Raw genomic sequence first — 21,087 nt, forward strand, 5'->3', positions numbered from 1 at the left:
TCTGCACCGCCGTCACACACAGCGTACACACACACACACACACACACACACCATATGTGGCTGCATACTGGAGGCTTTTTAAAACCTGACTTCTCCTCTGGGCTCCGTCAGGGCTGGGCTGGTTTCCAGGTGGGACAGCTGGAGGCTCGTCTTCTCTCTCTGGACTCCCTGCGTGTCTCGTGGCTGAAGGAAGCGGCTCAACGGGAAGAAAAACTCTGCAGAGAGCGGCTGACCCGCCTCCTGCATGATGACATCACACAGGTACAGCTCAGCACTGATGACATCACAGCTACTTGACCAACAGCGTAACCACTTACTTTAATTAATACAGACACAAAGGGAGAAAAGATAAAACAAGAAAAAGTCAGAATTATACGATTCAGAGAAACTGAAATAAGTCAATATGAGATAAATGGTGAGTCCCAGGTCAACACGTGGCTCTGTGCATCAGACCGAACTCAGCAACAGGGCGCTGGTTGTTCAGTGTGAGCAGCAGAAGATGAATGACATTCAAAGGCCTCTGTCCTGAGGACTGTCAGGTTGAGGTGAGTTTACATATTTCCATATGAATTTAACCCTTCAGTCCCTGGAGGCTGGATCCAATCCGATGTCAACAACAGTTGTTCTGTAAAGTGAAAACCTGCAGCTGCTGAATGAATTCCTGACTCTGACATGTTGGTGCCCCCTGCTGGTGAACCTGTGAAGGTTTCCTCCTGGTTCAGTCTGCTAAGTCACTGAAGAGCAGCTGCGGTGTGAGAGAGGGGTCACAGCAAAAATACAGCCCGAGTCAGGCGATGGGTATTCCCCATCATGCACCTGGTGCTGTGCGCCACTTCTATATACGCTCTATGGCTGAAACCTGCATCAGAGATGAACCATGTGGAGCTGCTTCACCACCAGGGGGAGGCATGCTGTCCCAACACCATAACACCAGGCTGGACACAGTCCACTAACGCAGCTGCGTTAGCTTAGCATTTTATACACGTGTCTTGCTGCCTTGTTGGTCATTCGCCTCAGCTGCTCTGCTTGATCTCGTGAGGTCCTGCTGAGCTTGAGTCAGGTTGTCATGGAAACCATTAACGGGCCAGTTTGGAGGGAACAGGGCCGACGTGTCTCGGCTGAAAGTCAGATGACGGCTGAGTCACCTGGAGGGCATTTGTTGTTGATGATGTTATTCGTGGATCACTTGAAGAACCCACAGGGAGCCGCAGAGCTCTGAGAGACGGGGGCGTCACTATGATGATGATGTTTTAATGTCTTTCATTTTAGCAGCAGGGGTCCTCTGGTCAAATTGTGTATAAATGTGTTTACACCTGCCCTTTGGCTCGGTTGGTCACATGACTAAGGTCACCTCATTGGTCTGATGATGTTGCAGACAGTGGCCTGTGTGTTCAGGACATGTCTGCTAAAGTCAGAGCAAGCTTCCCTGCAGTGTTTCCTGAGTTCTTGGACACTTACCTCTGATTGGTTCTTCAGGCATATTCTAAGTTAGTGTCAGATCTGAGTGATCAGTGGGGAGTGTTAGCTTCTTTACTGCTCTACACTCAGCAGCCCTCTGATCCTGGAGGACAGGTACCTCTCTCTGGGGATATCCTTGGTATAATCAGTCCTTTGTGGGATGCTGCTGTGTGTCGTGTTGTGTGATTCTCTGTTGGAAGTTGTTTGTCACTTTGTGGTGCTTTGGACTGGTTCACGGCAACCTGCAGGCCATACGTGAGCCTTTAGTGTACAGTAGTTACTCATTGGTACTTTCTGGTAGTTTAATAACAATCACACTTCATCATGTACCTCCTGGTACATTCTGTCTACTCACACAGATGACCTCTGTTATTCCGGACCTCATCCTGGGTTTCCCCAGCAGACTGATTCTGGAGCAGTGATCCCTCCTTGTTGGACCTGCTAAGCTAATGGGCAACAGTGTCTCAGTGTGGATTAGTGTTTCTCTGGCTCAGCTGTCCTCAGCTGACAGACGAGCCACCCGACACCGCCGATCCTCCACCAGAGGCCAAAATGTCCGGCTGCTCTAAAAATAACCTCATCAAGGCTCAAAGCTCCGTCTGTGAGCAACACGCTGCCCGAAAACCCAGCTGAATGTTCTGAGCAAAGATACTATGTACACAAGACACAACACAACACAGCACAGCACAGCACAGCACAGCACAGCACAACACGGCACAACACAGCACAACACGGCACAACACAGCACAACACAACACAACACAACACAGCACAGCACAACACAACACAACACGGCACAACACAGCACAGCACAGCACAGCACAGCACAGCACAGCACAGCACAGCACAACACAACACAACACAACACGGCACAACACAACACAACACAACACAGCACAGCACAGCACAAAACAACACAACACGGCACAACACAACACAACACGGCACAACACAACACGGCACAACACAACACAGCACAACACAACACAGCACAACACAACACAACACAACACGGCACAACACAACACAACGCGGCACAACACAACAGAACATGGCACAACACAACACAACACAACACGGCACAACACAACACAACACGGCACAACACAACACAACACAACATGGCACAACACAACACAACACGGCACAACACAACACGGCACAACACAACACAGCACAACACAACACAGCACAACACGGCACAGCACAACACAACACAACACAACACAACACGGCACAACACGGCACAACACAACACAACACAGCACAACACGGCACAACACAACACAACACGGCACAACACGGTACAACACAACACAACACAGCACAACACAACACGGTACAACACAACACAACACGGCACAGCACAACACAACACAGTACAACACAACACGGCACAACACAACACGGCACAGCACAACACAACACGGCACAACACAGCACAACACAACATAACACGGCACAACACAACACAACACAACACAACACAACACAACACAACACAACACAACACAACACAACACAACACAACACAACACAGCACAACATGGCACAACACAGCACAACACAACACAATGTGGCACAACACAACACGGCACAACACAACACAACACAACACAGCACAACACAACACAACGCGGCACAACACAACACAACATGGCACAACACAACACAACATGGCACAACACAGCACAACACAACACAACACGGCACAACACAACACAACACAACATGGCACAACACAACACAGCATGCAGAATGACCTGATGGGGGCGCTCGTTGGAAATTCAAAAGCTCGTCCTAGTGGTTCTTGCTGAGGGGACATCATCTTCACAGCCAAGGACTGCGGAGACACTAAGTCTGGCTATTGGATTTGTGACGTTTATCTTCTTTGTGTTTAATTTTCCAGCTGCGCGACTCCTTTAAGGAGCTGAAGAAACGTTTCGGTAACCTCAGGTTCAACTACCTGAAGAGGAACGACAAGACCAGGAACATGAAGGCTGTCAGGAACCAGCTGCAGCAGGTGGAGCTGTACGAGGAGAAACTGCAGGTGCGACCAGAGTGTCACCTGATCAGAGAGGATTCACATGTTGTCGTTTGATGGTGGTACAGTCTCACTGGGTTCTGTCTGGTCCTGCAGGTACTCAGGCAGCGTGTGCAGGGTGTCATGGCCCAGCTGGGGTCTGAGGTTGGGGGCGTGGCCCGGGAGATGGAAGACATCACCAACGAGCTGCAGAGGCAGATGGGAGAGTTAGAGCGAAGTGTCAGAGAGCACCGAAAAACTCTGGACATGACCTTCAGACTGCAGCAGGCCATGGAGGAGGTGATGGAGACATGGACTCAGTTACTGTTGTACTTTGTAATCAGTGGAAGGCTTACACATGCTGTGTGTGGGTTACAGTACCAGTTCTGGTGTGAGGAGGCAGGTGCGACCATCGCCCGAGTTGGGAAGTTTTCCTTGGAGTGTCGCAGCACAGAAGCCGTCTCTGTCCTGTACCGGCAGTTTGAGAAGTTTGTGTGGCCGACGGTTCCTCAGCAGGAGGAGAGGATCCATCAGATCACCGAGCTCGCCGTCAGAGTGCACGGTGGGTGGTCTACAGCCGGGCCTGGTGCTCTTAGGGCAGTTTTGGACAAACCTTAAATTGAGAACGGCTCATGTGGTGAACGTTCCTGTATTCTGAGGGCTTTAATAGCTCTTTGTTTCAGGGGTGGAGGAAGGGCGACGGTGCATCGAGAGAACGGTCGGTAAGCACTCAGAGATGGTGGAGTCCATCAAAGAGCTGAGCGACAGCCTGATGGAGCTGGAGGCCAAACTGAAGGTGCCACAATTTGAAAAAGTTACACACTTTGTTTAATGCAACACGATAATCTCAGTGTGGTGTTTCCAGCTGGAGAGTCTGAAGGAGAACAAGGAAGAGGAGGAGGTGGAGGAAGTAGACAAGACAGAGACCGAGGAGGAGGATAAGGTGATGAAGGAACAGAAAGATAACCGCAGCTCACATGAAGCTGCTGACATGGTAAACACGATCCCAGCACACACAGAACCCAGGATCACTGCAGTGTACTGATATGAAACGTCTGCGGTGCCTCCAGAGTGAGCTGAAGGAGACAGGCCACACCCCCGAACTGACGACTGAGCACGATGGGAAGGAGGTATCTGTGAAGAGGCAGACTGCAGCCAATAGGAAGCCTCCGTTACAGAGGAGCCAGAGTCAGGAGGCGGACAGAGCAGCAGTGAGCAGGTTGGTACCAACATTCTGCTTCTCAGAGGATAGACCCTGTGATCTTCACATGACCTCCCAGGCCAATACGTTTTGAGTGTTGATGTGATGATGTGCTCTGGTTCTGAGAAGGAAACTCTCTATAGTCCATCCTGTAGTTGTTGTTGTGGAACTATAAATGTGAACCTCATGGTGGCGCTGGTCTCCCAACCACAGACGACACAGCGAGAGTGTCTCCACCTCCTTCTGCTCCACCCATACCTTCAGCCCCTCCTGCTCCCCGGGGGAGGCTAACCGTCACGTCCACACCATCTGCAGCCAGATCCAGCCTGCTGGTTCTGAGCATCAGGCCACTCTCCCTCCATCGGTGATCGGTCCCTCTTTCTCTGACACACAGCGTGAGTTTCAGGGGAAAGAAGAGGGACAGCGGGCCGGCTCTACTGCATGCGAATCACACCCCACGTCACCACAGGTCAGTTCCTGAGGAGGTCCCCGAGCATCCATTTCAGATCTTTTACTTTCCACATAGATTATCCCACATTTCAAACAATAAGCACATTTGTAGCTCTGTAAATATGGACCAAGTGTAAAACCAGCTGCTGTGATTGATCAGTCTGAACCCTTTCATACCCAGGATGCATCAGCAGGACGCCAGTCGGAGGCAGAGCACCAACAGGAAGTGATGACAGATGATAGTCTGTCTAATGATGAGTATGAGTGTGCATCACCTGACGACATCTCCCTGCCCCCACTAGCAGAGACGCCGGAGTCCAACATGATCCCATCAGATGTGGAGGATGGCTTCTGTTTCAGCTCCCACAGCATCCACATCAGCCAGAACAACCACCAATACCAGTCGCTGCCAGAACCAGCCAGGGCTAGCACCGGTACAGGCCGCCAACAGAAAGAGTCCAGCCAGTCAGAGAGTCGTCCAACTCATCCCCCCCGCTGCAGTAGCACAAGGTCTGTGTCAGTGAAGGAGCTGTTGGCACAGACTGACCGCAGCCACAGCTCAGATTATGCTCAACATGTAGACATCCGGGATCCTGGTCACTGTTGTTATGTGTCTTCTTTCACAGCATCCTCATGCTCCAGGAGACCAGTGCAGCCAACTTCCTTCAGAGTGCTGACGGCTTCCAGGCCTGCTCTGGATCTGACCCGGTCCAGAAGAGCAAAGCTCCAGACAGCTCTTCCAACATGGGTCACCATGTTCCTGATCAGGACATGCCCCCCTCACAAACCAGCAAAGACAGAGTTTCCACACCTCAGAGCAGCAGCAGCATCACAACAACATCGACTGTTCACCACCCATCCCTTCCTGTGGACACTCACTTACCCCAGGGTAAGGTCCTACCACAAAGTGACCCAGGTTCTGTTCTCCACGCAGATAGCACCCTTTCACAAGTGAAGGGTGTCTGCCAGTCCTCTGCGGTCTGCCTCCAAACAAGCTTGACACTCCTTCAAGATAGCAGTCTTTCACAGCCTTACCCAGATTCCAGGCCTGGCTTTGATCGGGATTCACCTTCCTCCCAAACCAGGAAAGAGGTGTCCTCATCATCCACAACCCAAAACAGCAGCCTGACCACAACCTCACCTGTCACTCAACCAACGGTTCGCTGCCAGTTGCTCCCGTCAGGCAGTCACTGCAGTGTGCCACAAACCAGCAGCACTCTCAAGTCAGATCCAGAAAATGGGGGAGATCTACCTGAGCTCCACGCCCCTGTTCATCCAGAGCCACACTGTGTCAGCGCTCACAGCTGTGCCATTAGTAGCAAAACATTAAGCAGAGAGCAGAGCTACCGGGCAGTCTGCACCTTCAATAAGTCTTTGACCTCCACCTGTGTCCAGGAGTGTGTGCATGATCCTGGCATGACTCCCATCAGCCCTGCCTCAGCTGCACCTCTTCATCCTGAGGTGCAGAACCAAGCTTTGGCTCAGCAGGCTAACCCGCATGTCACACCCCCTTCCTCTCCACCTCATCTACTAACTCCAGACCAGGACCCAGACATTTGTGTGCCCATGGCCATCCGGGAGGAGATCAAACTCACCCCTCAGATCCAGGGGCCTGCCATTCCTGCTCCTACTCCACAGGCAGAGTCTCTTCCTCAAGAAAAGGCCTCTAGACCTGGGCCTCCCTGCTTCACCAGGCCTCTGTCTGGAGCGACCGTCATGGGGGGGTCTCCAGTGACGCTAGAGGTGGAGGTGACAGGACACCCAGAGCCCACGCTCATCTGGTGGGTAGCATACAACCAGCTCCACAATAACACACAAGATTAACCAGATTATTACCATTCACACCTGCAGTAATGCTAACCTAATGCTAACCTAATGCTAATCCGCTTGATGTTTAACCCTCACACTCCTGACTCATGCTTCTTTTGTAATGACAGCTGTAGGAAGCACTAAATAAAGTCACTGCTGTCTGAGTCAGAGCTGATTGGCAGCCGTAGGCTCTGACCTGCTGTGTGCTGCTCTGTGATTGGCTGGTGGTCAGATGTGTGTGTTGGTCAGACTTGTGTTAATGTTACAGTGCAGTTTGAATTGTTTTGTTTATGATACACAGTCCACACACACCTGCAGTCTGGCTGTCCATGGCTGTCCATGGCTGTCCATGGCTGTCCGTGGGTGTCCATGGCTAAGGCTGACAGTGCTTCCTGTCTGACTTCCTGTCATCATGGTTGCTCCAGGTTTAAAGATGAAGAGGTGTCAGCTCGCAGCTCGGGCCCAGCGCTGCCCTGCAGGGACGGGGGACACTTCCTGTGTGTCCCTAAGCCACCTGACTCAGAGGGGAGTGGGGACAGGTGGCTGGTGGGGGAAGTGTTGGACATCATCAGTGTGGAGACCTGGTTTGGTACCCTGTGCGTCCTGCTGTGGCTGCTCTACCTCATTCTACTCTGAATACTCAGCTCATCACTGCAGGCGGCATCAGAAGCTGTGGATCAGTTCAGCGGCTGCTTCTTTGAAGGGCACAGGGCAGCAGGGTCAGGGTCACATTTTAAAGCCTCCTTCCCAGGACCCATTGCGTCCTTTTTACGATGCTTAATTGTTAGGCTCAGCTGCAGGTTGCTAGGCAACAGGAGCAGCATATCCGGATGTCTTCCACAGACCAGGTCTAGGTGTTTGAGGAACACACTTCTGCAGACTGTCCTTCCAGGCCTGCAGCCCCTGAGCTGGGACACAGCTAGTGTCTCACACTGTGATCAGCTGTTATAAATGAATGGTCTGGTTCAAAGCACCATAAAGCGGATGAATAAAGGGACTTGGTGTTTGTCTTTTATTCTGGTAGTTGTTCCTCTGTTCTCCTCCAGCCCGTTTATTCACAGCAGCCGTTTTGATGATGTCACCAAGTCACAGGTGAGGACCTCCCGTCCCACAGGGGGCGCTCTGGATGTAGGAAAAATGCGACGTTAACCCGTACGGTGTGTTAAAGTAACGATTCCGGTGACGTTTTTGAAACATCGTGTTTTTTTTATTGATATTCAAACGTCCCGGTCACCAGCTCCGGTAGCTGCCGCGCAGTGTGTGAATTCTCCGCGGTCATCGGTAAGTGACCGGAACCGAACCAACACAGAAAGCACTGAACAGAACCGGGCCTTCATTAAAGCGAGATGTTTGCGGTGAAACCGGTGTGTACCTGGAGAACAGGTGAGTGTTTCCAACGATAAATACGTTTGTAAAGAAGCCTGTAGCTCGCCGAGGCTGCTAGCTTAAAGCCGCTAAACCGACACATGTCGCTGACGTCACTAACAGTGCGCGATGTTTGTAAAAGTCCATATAATGATAAAATATACAAATGTACCCATTGATGCTTTTATTTATTCTATTTATTATTTTGATTAAATGATAATCTGAACAAAACTGTCAGATTCTTTCATAACTCTTGGGAAATGATTCTTAAACCCAGACGGCCTGGATCTGTTCATGTTGGACTCATTCTGGAACACACGGGTTAAACATGTGATGTAACCCCTGGCATGTATGTTCTGGTCAGTATGTTTATGCAGTTGATAAGTAAAGTTAAAGTATTCGGATACTTTAGACGGATAAACGTACCGAACACAGTATGTGAAAGCGGAGCTCGGCCCAGTAAAGGTTCCAGTGTTGAAGCTCTCCTTCAGAGTCATGGGGGGACACTGGTCTGTGTGGAGCCCCCAGGCCGTTTGATTGACAGGAGCAGCTCTGTCAGTGCTGTGTGAGCAGCGGCCTGATTGGCCTGTCTGCGGTCATGACACGAGCACATAGGAAGCACCAGATGCATGCTGGGAAACCTGGTGAGTCAGTGTTCAGTTGACCTGAGGCTGTGTCTGCTTTTAGGTTCCTTTCAGTCTGATGCTTGTCTTCATGATTCGCCGCAGACAGGAAGTGATGTCAGAGAGTTCTGCTGCTGGCCGCCCGTGTGACTCAACGCCGTTTCAGGGGTGATCATTTCCCTCACTTGTTGGAGTCAGTCTGGTCACATTTCAAACGTGCCGCCCTCCACTGAGTGAATGAAATCTCTGCAGCTCCTGAACGTCAGAGATGGCGTGCATGGCGTCATGTGACCTCCCACAGAGCAGCATTGATCCAAAGTCTTTCCTGTGGACTGGAACCACACAGGCAGACATCACAGATCAGTTCTGACGGCCTGTGACAGAGCGCAGTCTCCATGTTTACTGACTCGAAGCTGGACCAGTGGGCGGGGCCTGTTTGGTCGTGTAAAGTACAGCTGCCAGATATTATATACATGTATGACTGATTGATGGCGAGGGGTCAGTCATAAAGAATCTGAATGGAGTCTCCAGTTTAAAGAACATGAAGCATCGGGGTTAATGTTGTAAACTGTTCATTGAAGTGTATTGAAGCTTTTCTTATGGGGGGTATGTTGGTGACTCTGCTGCTTTCTGTTTAATGATCACCAGTAAACTCTCTGCTGGGTGAAGCAGCTGGCAGGTGTGACTAGTTGCATAAAGATCCCTCCCATGATCCCCTGCAGCTGTGTATGGGGCTGACCAATGAGGCTCCGAGCCCCCTGTGATGTCAGCATGGTATAAAGGCCCCCGCCGGGCGGCTGGTTGCTCTGAGCAGAGTCAGCGTTCCCGGCCTGGACGCCTCGGCTGGAGGGACTGCTGTCTGGAGGAAAAACAGAACTACACGGCGTGCGGCCTGTAGTTTTGTTTTTTTCGGAGGTTCCTTCTCAGCTGTTCTCCGTTTGGATTTTCTGAGCACGTTTTCTGGATACAGACTCTAGAGGCCGCCCGGCTCTGGGCTTCACTGGCATCCTTGTGTAGACAAGTAAGTGTGTGTGAACCTTTGTGTGTGTGCTGACTGACGGGCTCCCACCTGAGTGCGGGCAGGTTTGGGCCTGTTTTCAGAGGACCCTCAGCTGAAGGTGAGAATGGGCCGTCCCAGAATAGCTGCTGAGAGCATCAGAGTGGACCTCAGCCGGCGCTGATGGCTTTTTAAGGGAATCAGCAGCGGGGCTATCAGTTCCTCCAGATATGCACCACATGGTGCCTGTCAATCACACCGAGGTGTGTGTGGGTGCGGGGTGGGCTATTTTTAGTGCTGGTGTCCTGTGTTAGCTGCCCCCCCACAGAGCGGTGAGGGGAGGAAGTGACAGTGAGCCTCAGTGAGGCTTTTATTTTGGAAGGCAGAGAACAGCTGGCCGGTATTTTTAGTGCTGCAGAGATGCATTGTGCTCCCATGAAGCAGCAGGCCTCAGATGATGGACTGATGATGGATTGATCAGTGGACTGTTTTCAGTTTGGTTGTGGTTTTGTTTCCAGATGCATTGACCTCCAAATTTAAGCTCGATTCATAATGTGTGCAGATAAAGTTTCAGTTCATGTGGTAAACATAAAATGATGCTTCTGTAAATCAATCAAACATCTAAACACGCTGGATCTGACAGCACTAATGACACATTTTACTCAAGGATTATTATAAAAAATCAGAGCGGCCTCTTCACAGGTTATTTTAGTGCCATGTTGTTTTTCACAGTAACTCAGAGTTCAGCATCTTTTCTGACCTGTGGAGGAATGGAAGCAATTTCCTGCTGGGATCAATAAAGTATTTCTGATTCTGAATAAAAGTGCAGAGTAGAGGAAGAACTCCATGGAAAATGTCAGACTCAGGCTGTCCTTATAGGGCTCTCAATGTATCCCACAGTGCATCCTGAAATCCATCCAGTGGTCACTACCATGGAACGGAAGTTGTTTTAGGAAAGTAATGACCAGTGTAAGGAATGTACCATGACCCACTGTGTCTAGATAAGATCAGCAGAGATCAGAGCAGAAAATGAGGGAGGTGGAGTCTGAAAGGTCTGGAAATATTTTCAATGAGTTTTCTACATGGTGCCTACCTAAACTCCCATGTGGGAGCAGGGGAGTGATTTCAGCAGAATGTTTCCTGAGAAGCTCTCCACTTCCTGTCAGCTGACCGACCTTTAACACATAACATGTCCGACTTTAAAGTGTGATTTGTGCGTGTTTAGACCTGAAAGCTCTGCTCAGTCACACAGCTGCTGTCTGTTGCTTCTGACTGTTCGATCAACACAGAACTCCATTTGAGTGAAAGGTCATGTGATGAATCAGGTAAAGGATCTGAACTGGACCTGGGTCTAAATGAGTAAGAAAACAACTTCCACACCACTTCAGGACAAAGCCCCGTCTGTATCAGGCGACTTCATGTCAGTCACCACAAAGACTGAAGCAGACCTGTGGGTGTGTTAGTGCAGCTGCTGTGGCTCTGGGTGTTTGTGTTGTCAGACTGTAGAAGGTGTTTGTGTTGTCAGACTGTAGAAGGTGTTTGTGTTGTCAGACTGTAGAAGGTGTTTGTGAGCAGCTGTTGTGTTGCTTTCACTGCAGCAGCTGCTTTAATGCTGAATATTTCCATGTTCTGGTTGGATCTCAGGTGGACTGTGTTTTATGTAGTTCTGGAAGTGAGAGCCGTCTGTTTCTGCTCCACACAGCAGGGGGCGCTGCAGAGAGGTCTTAGTTTAAACTAAAGCCTGAAAAGCAAAGGTTTGTAAAATGAAACATGTTGATGAGAGACTGTGAAGCTGCTGTGACAGAGAGCAGCTCCGACAGCTGCTGGATCGGCTGCAGGTTTATCAGCCAGACTCCGCGGAGCCTTGATCTTCCCCTGAAATAAACCCAGCAGGCGGCGCTGTCAGCGTGTCAGTTTTCACACCCGGCCTGTTTTCAGAGCTTATCTCTGCGTTCTGTTCCAGCCACATGTTCTTCCTTCCTTAGTGCCATGTGATCACAGCCCTGTGAACAAAAGGCCTCGCTGAGGGGTCGGAGTGTGGACTTCTGTTGGCCATATGTGTTGTTTGGTCATGATAGTGTTAAGACTGTCCCCAGGAGGACAGCTAAGTATTCTCTCTAATTAAAACACACCGTACAGATCGGAGCTCCTTCCTTCTGTTCCTCAGAATAACTGCAGCGACATGAAGCCTGTCCTGTGATGGTCTACATATCAAGATGGAGTAAGGCTCCTCCTCTTTGACCAGTGCTGAGACATCAGAGCAGATGTACTGACCCTTTAATATGCTCACTGATGTCATCGCTGTGTCCTCTGTGACACATTTTTCCATGTTATTGGCTGATGGCTGATATTTTGATGATAACTTCAGTGTTTATCGCTGTTTGACATTTCAGGGTTTAATCCTCATGCTCTGATGTCTCAGTGTGATTCCTGTGTGGTGGTTTTAGTGAATTCACACCACTACACAAACACCAGAGTATCAATAAAGGCACCTTGAAGGGGAGTCTGTCTGAAACCCGCAGTACATCTGCTCAGACAGGAGCCACAGATCATCTGAATACAGACGGTCTAATGCTCTGATACACGTCTGGCCCAGCTTCAGCTGGATTGTTGGAGTATATCTGTGTGTGAACTGCACACATCTGTTCACACACATTCCTGTTTTCAGTGTTTTCAGCTCTGTGGACACAGTGTGTGTGTCTGTGTGTGTCTGTCTGTGTGTGTCTGTGTGTGTGTGGAAACTTTAAGAAACCTTTATTAGTCCCACAATGGGGAAATTAAGGCAGCTCAGCAAAGAGCACCATACCCCAGTGAGTACACTGGAGGCTATGCGGGTAAAGTTTGAGTTTGAGTTTATTTATTGGGACAATGTACAATAACATTAAGCTCAAAAGAACAGAGATGCTTGTACCAGATTGTAGCTCACAAGCTAATTTCCATCTGTAGTCCCGCTACAACAATCACATCATACATTTATCAATATCATACATCTTACTTATAATCATAAGAGGAGATTAAGAACATCTGTATGTATATACATAAAAAAGCTAAGAACACTTCTATACAAAGGCATACACAATACAACAGTTAATAGAATGTATACAAGTACTATCAATATTAAAATAATAATATCAGTGTGTACAACGCTGGTTTTCTAAAAGCCAGGATTTTGCTTCTCTCAAGAAAATAATAAAATCATTTTGGTGTGTGCCTTGCCCAAGGACACACGTCTCCATGTTTATTCTCATTGTTGGTGTGTGGTACCTCTGTGTGTGTGTACATGGATAAATGCTGCTGTTTGACCTTCATGAAATAACTCTGGTTGGTTTTTGTCTCGTTTATTCTCAGGGTGCCGACCAACATGTCAACACAGGCGCCGACATTCACACAGCCGCTTCAGAGCGTCGTGGCACTTGAGGGTAGTGCCGCCACGTTCGAGGCTCAAGTTAGTGGTAAGAAAACAAAGTGATTCTAGAAATCATTACAGCCCGGACAGATCCATGCTTATCCTAGCTTAGCATAAATCCAGAAGCAGGAAAAGATGGCCACCTAATGGCTGTTAGTGATGCTGATTTTCCTGTTTTTATATCCTGTCATGTTTAGCTTAGCTTGGCACACACACACTGAATGTAGTATTATGCTATGCTAACTGTGTAAAGAAGAGGAAATCCTTCTGTGTGCTGTGTATGAGTTCTACAGCACAAACTCTCACGGACCTCCTCTGCAGGTTCTCCAGTTCCTGAGGTGAGCTGGTTCCGTGATGGCCAGGTTCTTTCCGCCGCCGCTCTGCCCGGCATTCAGATCTCGTTCAGCGACGGCCGCGCTGTTCTGAGGATCCCCGCTGTGACTGCCGCACACAGCGGGAGATTTTCTGTCAGAGCCACCAACGGCGCTGGACAAGCCACGAGCACTGCCGAGCTCCTCGTCACAGGTGAGCCGCGAGCGAGCGCCTCACCTGGGCCTGCAGCAGCTCAGTGTTGGTCTATATTTATCTGGCTGGCAGCGAGGGGGTGTGGCCTGTTATTTAATCCAGTGATAAACAGATATAGATGCAGCTGCTGCAGCATAGCTTACCTTATGAGGAATCTGCAGTTTATTAAGCGATTACCAGCCTGAACCTGTTCTGAATCATCAGCTACAGGCTCCACATGCCTCCCAGGAGCAGGTTTTACAGCCTGTATCTGTCTTATCTTCCCTCTTCTAGTTTTAGTTGATGATGTTTATCAGCTGCTGCTAAATGATATCCACTCACTGATTCTTTGTTTTTTTTTCCTTTGTGGCTGTGCAGCAGAGACGGCGCCTCCAAACTTCCTTCAGAGACTGCAGAGCCTGACGGTGAGGCAGGGCAGCCAGGTGAGGCTGGACGTCAGGGTGACCGGAATCCCAACACCTGTGGTCAAGTTCTACAGAGAGGGAGCCGAGATCCAGAGCTCAGCCGACTTCAGGATCCTCCAGGACGGAGACCTGTACAGTCTGCTGATCGCTGAGGCCTTCCCAGAGGATTCTGGGGCGTATTCTGTGACAGCCACCAACAGCAGCGGACGGGCCACCTCCACTGCTGAGCTGCTGGTTCAAGGTGAGGGAGCATTCCTGCTTCAGCTCACAGCTCTGCACACACCTGAAACAGCAGCGGTGACTTCACTGTAACATCTGACTTTAAGCTTCCGGATGGCCCGTGAATGCATCAACGGTCCTGATTATTTAGTTATTTTACAGAAATCAACACGAGATTATTTACAAACTAAAAGTTCTGCATCCTCAGCAGCCAGCAGGACGCCATGATGGACTGACATGTGAGCAGCAGCCACATGACCAACACTCAGAGAGGCTGTGACCTGCAGCTCAGTGAAAACCTGTCAATATAAACATTATTAGATATCCATATGTTTATTTCTGCTGCAGGTGAAGAAGCTGTACCAACAAAGAAAACTAAGACTATTGTGTCCACATCCCAGATGGCGACTTCTCAGACCCGAGTGCAGAGGGTGAGACTTGCTGGAAATGTTGTGTGGATTTGATTTGTGGATTTGATTGACTCCATCTTTGTGTGTTCCTCCTCAGAAGGTGGAGGCCAGTTTCCAGGCCACCACCATGATGGAGATGCAGGTAGAAGGAGGAATGATGACTCAACATTTGGCTCACAAGACTCCTCCCAGAGTCCCCCCAAAGCCCACTTCCAAGTCCCCTCCATCCTATATGTCCAAGGTGACGGGTGGCCGCCAGCAGTCCCCCTCGCCAGTCCGACACGTGAAAGGGCCGACGCCCACACCCGTCAGGTATGACCTCTGTGGAGACGATGTGATGGCGTGGTGTTACAGTGTGTTGCAGTTTGTTAACCTGCCTCGCGTGTTGTCGTCTGCAGACCTGTGTCTCCGTCCGCCAGACTGTCCGTGTCTCCGATCAGACCCGTCAAGTCGCCAGTCATGACCAGGAAACAGGTGAGAGTCCCCGCTCAGGTGCAGGACGCAGACTCCGCAAACAATGACGTGAAGGACTCACTGTCTCTGCCTCCTCCCGCAGGTGTCCTCCTCCACAGAGGTCCTGCCACCGTGGAAGCAGGGAGAATATGTGTCTGAAGCCAGCTACACAAGCATGTCCAGTATGACCAGCATCAGCAGCGCCACCCAGCTTCACATGGAGAAGCACTGGGAGCAGCAGGTGGCTGCCACACGAGAGGTGAGGAGAGAGCTGGTGGAGGGACGCCTCCTTTCTGATGTGCAGCCGCATGAGTCGGTTTGTTCAGACGTAGCTGCGATCGTCTGATGTACAATGTGTGTGTTGATGTGTCGTGCTGTGAATGCATTAGGATGAGCATGTTGTCCTCGACGATAAGAGCGTTGCCGTGGCTACCGTGGTGGCAGCTGTGGATCAGGCCCGTATTCGGGCTCCATCTGAGCAGGTACAGCGCCACCCTCTGCTGCAGAACGTCACTCCACCTGCTGCTTTCCTCTCTGTTTGTGGTCCTGCTCCACATGAACCCTTTTCAATGCTAACGGCCCACTGATACTCAGAGGAGTCGGTACTCAAACGAACAAACAGGTGTCATCTGCATAACAAATGGAAGAAATGATGCTTTGGAACAACAGACAGCTGACAGTCAGCTGCTGCTTGTATGCTTCCTGTCTCTGTGCTAAGCTAGGCTAGGCTAAATACACACAGAGGTTAGACTAAAGTCTGTTGCTGTGTGGATGTGACAGCTGAAGCTGTCAGTCTGTGTCTGGATAAGAATACACATTGATACAGGAAACATCTCGGGGTTAAAGGTCACCTGACCTCTTCTTGCTCACTGAGACTGCCTGTGACGTGTGTGCAGGTGTGAATGGACACAGTGGTTGGATGTTGGTGCTCAGACCACAGTGACCTGAGCTTCTCCTCCTCTCCTGTTGCTGCATGTCTGTGATGTTTCCTCTCCTTCTTTTGCATAAAGCATGTTTTCCAGTCTGTGTGTTGCCTGCTGTGTCTCCAGGCTGAGGGGGAGAAAAAGGCCGAGGCGGTGGCCACGGTTGTGGCCGCTGTTGACCTTGCTCGCGTCCTGCAACCAGTGCAACTGGAGGAGGAGGAGGCGACGGTGCAGGTGGAGACGAAGCAGCAGGCGGCCACAGAGAAACAAGTGGTGTTAGCACAGATGCCTCCTGCTGAAGCTGCTGCTGAGGCCACAGAGCAGCACAGAGTGGTGGTGTCTCAGGTCGGGCGAGTTTACAGAGTCCATCTCCTCCTACGTCAGTCTTCTCTGCTAATTGCTCTGTTGGTCACTGCAGATTCAGAGAACAGCAGAAATCTCCGCCGTCCCGTCCCCACTCCCACATTTCACAGTCTCTAAAGTGTCTGTTCCCAAACACGAGCCCAGCCACGAGGTAAGGAGCAGACCAGGGCCACCATCCCCGAACTCCATCCCATCTTTAACACACACACATCGCTCCACCCGTGTGCTGTGGTGTGCTTCACCCAATTCACCCATCCTCCTTCACGCCAGTGCTGCAGGGAAGCTCCTCGTCCTGCTCACGCGTTAATTCAGCCTCAGATCTAGATCCCGGTTTTTATCAGATAAAATAATCCTTCAGTCACAGAGTGTCAAGTCAAAGCAGCAAGACAACCAAAAAATAAAGTAGAAAACCTTCAGCTTTCAGCTGTTCCTGGCAGCGACCTGTTGGACTCTCTGCATCCTCTTCTCTCACACAGACTAACTTCACGTTCTGTTTAGAACATCCCATCTCCATCTGGCCTCGCCCCCTCTATCTGGGCTCAGGACCGGCTCAGAAGTCACTGGCTTGAGACCCTTGTTGCTTTATTCACTACAGTAGAAAAATCATTTACATACAGAAATAAATCTGTAAGTAATAAGTTCTCAGATGCTGAACATCAACTGCAAACTGTAAATTGTTTTTATTATTATTGATCTACCAGAATTTTCAGAATATGAAAATAGTTTATTAATTATTAATCAGAACTACGGCGTTACTGTTCACTCGTGCCCTCCCTGACTAAGAGCTCCTCCTCATCACTCACTAATCCCAGAACATGGACCTTCTGTATGTTCTTGACGATGGTTAACAGTTTCTCATTGGCCGGTCAGGTGTCCATTGCTGGCTCTGCCGTTGCCACGCTGCACAAAGAGCTGTCCTCCCCCTCTGCTCCCAGAAAGGTCATCAAGCCCGTCAAGTCCCCCAGCCCGTCCCGCAGGGCGGTGCCGGTGCAAGCGACACCAGAGCCTCTCCTAGCACCGCTGCCGCCATTCAAAGACAGCTATCAGACTCGGTTTGAGGGCGGAGTCTATGCTGTGAGTGAGGAGGAGTTTGAGGAATGGGAGCCTCAGGTTGGTCCTACTTTAACCCTGTGTGGACTTTCCCCAATCACATGCCGTCCTTCACCCCATGAAGAGTCCTCCTCCTCTGACTCTCCTCCTTCCTGTCTTCACCTGCTGACCTTCACTCCTCTCTGCAGGGTTTTATCTGTTCTAACCAGTGTCCCCTCCATCCTCATAGCTCTGCTGAGAAACATTGATGTTTCCTGTTTGTGATGTTAGTCGTATGTTTTTTTTCCTCAGGAGGCGGCAGCAGTGCCAACAAGAGCCCAGGAGCCCGTTGTTCCTCCCACACTTATTGCTGTGAGTACTACTTAATTCCCCCAGTAATCCAGTACCTGTGAAGAGAGCTTATGGTGTATTTGTGTCATCTCAGGGCTTGAAGAATGTGACAGTGACGGAGGGCGAGTCAGTGACCCTTGAGTGTCAGATCAGTGGTCACCCAGCTCCCGTCATCATGTGGTTCAGGGAGGACTACAAGATCGAGGCCTCCTTCGACTTCCAGATTAGCTATGAGAGCGGATTCGCCCGCCTGGTGATCCGTGAGGCATTTGCAGAAGACAGCGGCCGCTTCACCTGCACCGCCACCAACGAGGCGGGCAACATCAACACCTCCTGCTACCTGCTCGTCAAAGGTAACCAGGGTGATGACGCGCCAATAGAAATGCAGAGAAACAGAAAGATACTGGCTTAGTTTCACTCTAAATGACAAACAGGTTTCACATACTCATGTAGCACTGTGTGTGTGTGTGTATTAGTGTCAGATGAAATTGAGAGCAGAGAGGAGATGACTGTCACTGAAATTGGAATCACACAAGCACAAACGTGAGTTTAACACAACAGTCCTGTCAGAAATCTTGTGAGCGTCTTTGGCTGCAGAATGTGAACTCTCTGTCGCTTCCTGTCAGTGTTTCTGTGCAAATGAAGGAGCAGGCAGTGATGGAGGTGAGTGGAGGAGAGCTTGCTGCTCCCTTCTTCATCAAGAAACCCACCGTCCAGAAGCTGGTGGAGGGAGGAAGTGTTGTGTTCGAGTGTCAGGTTGGCGGAAGCCCCAAACCACACATCATCTGGAAGAAGAGCGGCGTGCCGCTCACCACCGGATACAGGTACACATCACTGACGTTACATGTCCTGCTGTGAGAACAGACTTCAGTCTGACTCCCACCTCTGTGTTCAGATACAAAGTGTCCTATAAGAAGGAGACTGGTGAGTGCAGACTGGAAATCTCCATGACTTTCGCTGATGATGCTGGAGAATATGCTGTGTTCATCAAGAACCCACACGGAGAGGCCTCAGCCTCTGTTAGCCTGCTGGAGGAAGGTAAGGGGTTGTCTCAGTGCTGTAAGCTGGACATCTGTGTGGGACCAGTGGCTCACAGAGTTCCTGTTTACAGAGGCGTACGACATTTACATGAAGCAGCATGACGTGACATATAAAACCGAAGTGATGACAGCGGTGGTCCAGGAGCCATCTGTGGTCGTGACTCAGTACGAGCAGGAGCAAAGGAGGGTGACGACGCCCATGAGCTTCGTCTCAGAAACGGTACTGTCCGCCTGAAGATCCACTGCTTATTAATAAGTGACACACTGCTAACGTTCTCTGCCTCTGCAGGAGTTCCTGATCTCAGCCTTTGAGGAGCGGATCATCCATGAGATTGAACTGCGCATCATGAGGATAACCTACAGAGAGCTGGCGGTGGAGGACGGAGAGCAGTTGGTGACAGTTGCCGAGGAGGCAGCAGTACAGCCGGCCTTTGACACTCCTGTTAAAAACTACAGGATCATGGAGGGGATGGGTGTCACGTTCCACTGCAGGATGGCTGGAAATCCTCTGCCAAAGGTTGGGGGCCGTTTAAGCCTTCGGAGGAGCTGATCCTGACAAGTTGAGTGTGTTTGTGTACAAAATGATCTTCTGTTGTCTGGCAGATCACTTGGTACAAAGACGGCCAGCGCATCAGGCCCGGAGGCCGTTACCAGATGGAGGTTCTGCAGGATGGACGGGCCAGCCTCCGTCTGTCGGTTGTGTTGCCAGAGGACGAAGGAGTGTACACTGCCTTTGCTACCAACATGAAGGGAAACGCCGTCAGCTCTGGGAAGCTTTTTGTGGAGCCGTCCGGTGCTGTGACACCTCAGAGATACACACCACAGCCTGCAGTGCAGAGGATCAGGTACATCAGCTGTGGGGGTTTTATTGAAGCTGTAGACTCTAATGGGTTTGTTCTGTTTAGTTTGATTTGATAACTCCATGTTTGGTCATACGTATTAAAGAGCTGTAATTCCTGAAATCTTCCTCCTGTTCAGACATGAATAACCTCAAATTACTGCTCAGAACACATTGGAAACATTGTGAGAAGCAGCTCAAGTAATTAAAAATCTCTTGAGGGAGCTGCTGCTTTTTTTTTACTCCCACTTTTGACATTGTTCCTCTTCTCAGGTCGACCTCTCCTCGTTCTGTGAGCCGCTCGCCGGGCCGCTCTCCCAGCCGCTCTCCTGGACGTTCTCCTGCCCGTCGGCTGGATGAGACCGATGAGGCTCAGCTGGAAAGACTCTACAAACCTGTGTTTGTCATGAAGCCGTCTTCAATAAAATGCTCTGAGGGACAAACCGCCAGATTCGACTTGAAGGTTGTTGGCAGACCGCTGCCTGACACATACTGGTTCCATAATGGTGAGATAAATGTTTAGCATGAAATCCACTTTCACCTTTATCTTCTTCTGCTACTTAAATTATTTTATCCCCCCCATCAGGACAACAAGTGGTCAATGACTACACCCACAAGATTGTGATCAAAGAGGACGGCACTCAGTCCCTGATCATCGTCCCAGCCATGCCGCAGGACTCTGGAGAGTGGACCGTTGTTGCTCAGAACAGAGCTGGACGGACATCTGTTTCTGTGACGCTCACTGTTGATGGTCAGTGTCACACATTTATGCAGAAACTGAGGGACCTTCTCAAAGGGATTAACGAAGTATATTCTATTCTATTCTAAAAACAGGAGTAATTCTCTGCCTATTCTACATGCCAGAGTAAAAATTCCTTTCTGTTATTCTGCACACAGACATGTCTGCTTGTAGCCATGATTGTTTGCACAGAGGAGCAGGACCAATGAGAACACACTGACCCTGTGTTTTGTGTTTCAGCTCGTGAAAGTCTGGCTCGTCCTCAGTTTGTGGAGAAGCTCAAGAACATCACAGTGAAACAGGGCACTCTGGTGGAACTGGCTGTCAAAGCCATTGGAAACCCTCTGCCTGACATCGTCTGGCTGAAAAACAGTGACATCATCACTGCACACAAGCACCCACACATCAAGTATGTCTTTGCTTTTAACTCGGCAAAAGTCTAGTGTTGAAAAAGTCATGAT

General features: G+C 50.0%; 2 protein-coding genes across 6 annotated transcripts in view; both read left to right on the plus strand.

Annotated features, from left to right (window-relative positions):
• Positions 1-7,956, plus strand: part of ccdc141 (coiled-coil domain containing 141) — an 18,985-nt gene extending 11,029 nt beyond the window's left edge. For both annotated transcript variants that reach the window (XM_028433827.1, XM_028433828.1), the window contains exons 16-27: positions 1-23; positions 112-261; positions 3,368-3,508; positions 3,599-3,781; positions 3,860-4,043; positions 4,165-4,277; positions 4,347-4,475; positions 4,552-4,700; positions 4,896-5,151; positions 5,314-5,642; positions 5,759-6,913; positions 7,367-7,956. The exon at positions 1-23 is cut by the window's left edge and continues 121 nt beyond it. In XM_028433827.1, coding sequence (XP_028289628.1) covers positions 1-23; positions 112-261; positions 3,368-3,508; positions 3,599-3,781; positions 3,860-4,043; positions 4,165-4,277; positions 4,347-4,475; positions 4,552-4,700; positions 4,896-5,151; positions 5,314-5,642; positions 5,759-6,913; positions 7,367-7,577 — 3,023 coding nt within the window. In that variant the 3' untranslated portion in view covers positions 7,578-7,956. The remainder of the gene's footprint in view (positions 24-111; positions 262-3,367; positions 3,509-3,598; positions 3,782-3,859; positions 4,044-4,164; positions 4,278-4,346; positions 4,476-4,551; positions 4,701-4,895; positions 5,152-5,313; positions 5,643-5,758; positions 6,914-7,366) is intronic.
• A 1,778-nt stretch (positions 7,957-9,734) lies between these two features.
• ttn.2 (titin, tandem duplicate 2) overlaps positions 9,735-21,087 on the plus strand; it is a 165,846-nt gene continuing 154,493 nt past the window's right edge. For all 4 annotated transcript variants that reach the window (XM_028433819.1, XM_028433820.1, XM_028433821.1 and 1 more), the window contains exons 1-19: positions 9,735-9,950; positions 13,275-13,378; positions 13,654-13,857; positions 14,215-14,502; positions 14,829-14,911; positions 14,988-15,202; positions 15,289-15,364; positions 15,447-15,602; positions 17,971-18,030; positions 18,104-18,362; positions 18,486-18,552; positions 18,636-18,833; positions 18,905-19,047; positions 19,121-19,269; positions 19,339-19,566; positions 19,653-19,894; positions 20,161-20,393; positions 20,474-20,638; positions 20,867-21,035. In XM_028433819.1, coding sequence (XP_028289620.1) covers positions 13,288-13,378; positions 13,654-13,857; positions 14,215-14,502; positions 14,829-14,911; positions 14,988-15,202; positions 15,289-15,364; positions 15,447-15,602; positions 17,971-18,030; positions 18,104-18,362; positions 18,486-18,552; positions 18,636-18,833; positions 18,905-19,047; positions 19,121-19,269; positions 19,339-19,566; positions 19,653-19,894; positions 20,161-20,393; positions 20,474-20,638; positions 20,867-21,035 — 3,026 coding nt within the window. In that variant the 5' untranslated portion in view covers positions 9,735-9,950; positions 13,275-13,287. The remainder of the gene's footprint in view (positions 9,951-13,274; positions 13,379-13,653; positions 13,858-14,214; positions 14,503-14,828; positions 14,912-14,987; positions 15,203-15,288; positions 15,365-15,446; positions 15,603-17,970; positions 18,031-18,103; positions 18,363-18,485; positions 18,553-18,635; positions 18,834-18,904; positions 19,048-19,120; positions 19,270-19,338; positions 19,567-19,652; positions 19,895-20,160; positions 20,394-20,473; positions 20,639-20,866; positions 21,036-21,087) is intronic.

Source organism: Parambassis ranga, chromosome 21, assembly GCF_900634625.1.
Source record: "Parambassis ranga chromosome 21, fParRan2.1, whole genome shotgun sequence".
Classification (NCBI taxonomy): domain Eukaryota; kingdom Metazoa; phylum Chordata; class Actinopteri; family Ambassidae; genus Parambassis; species Parambassis ranga.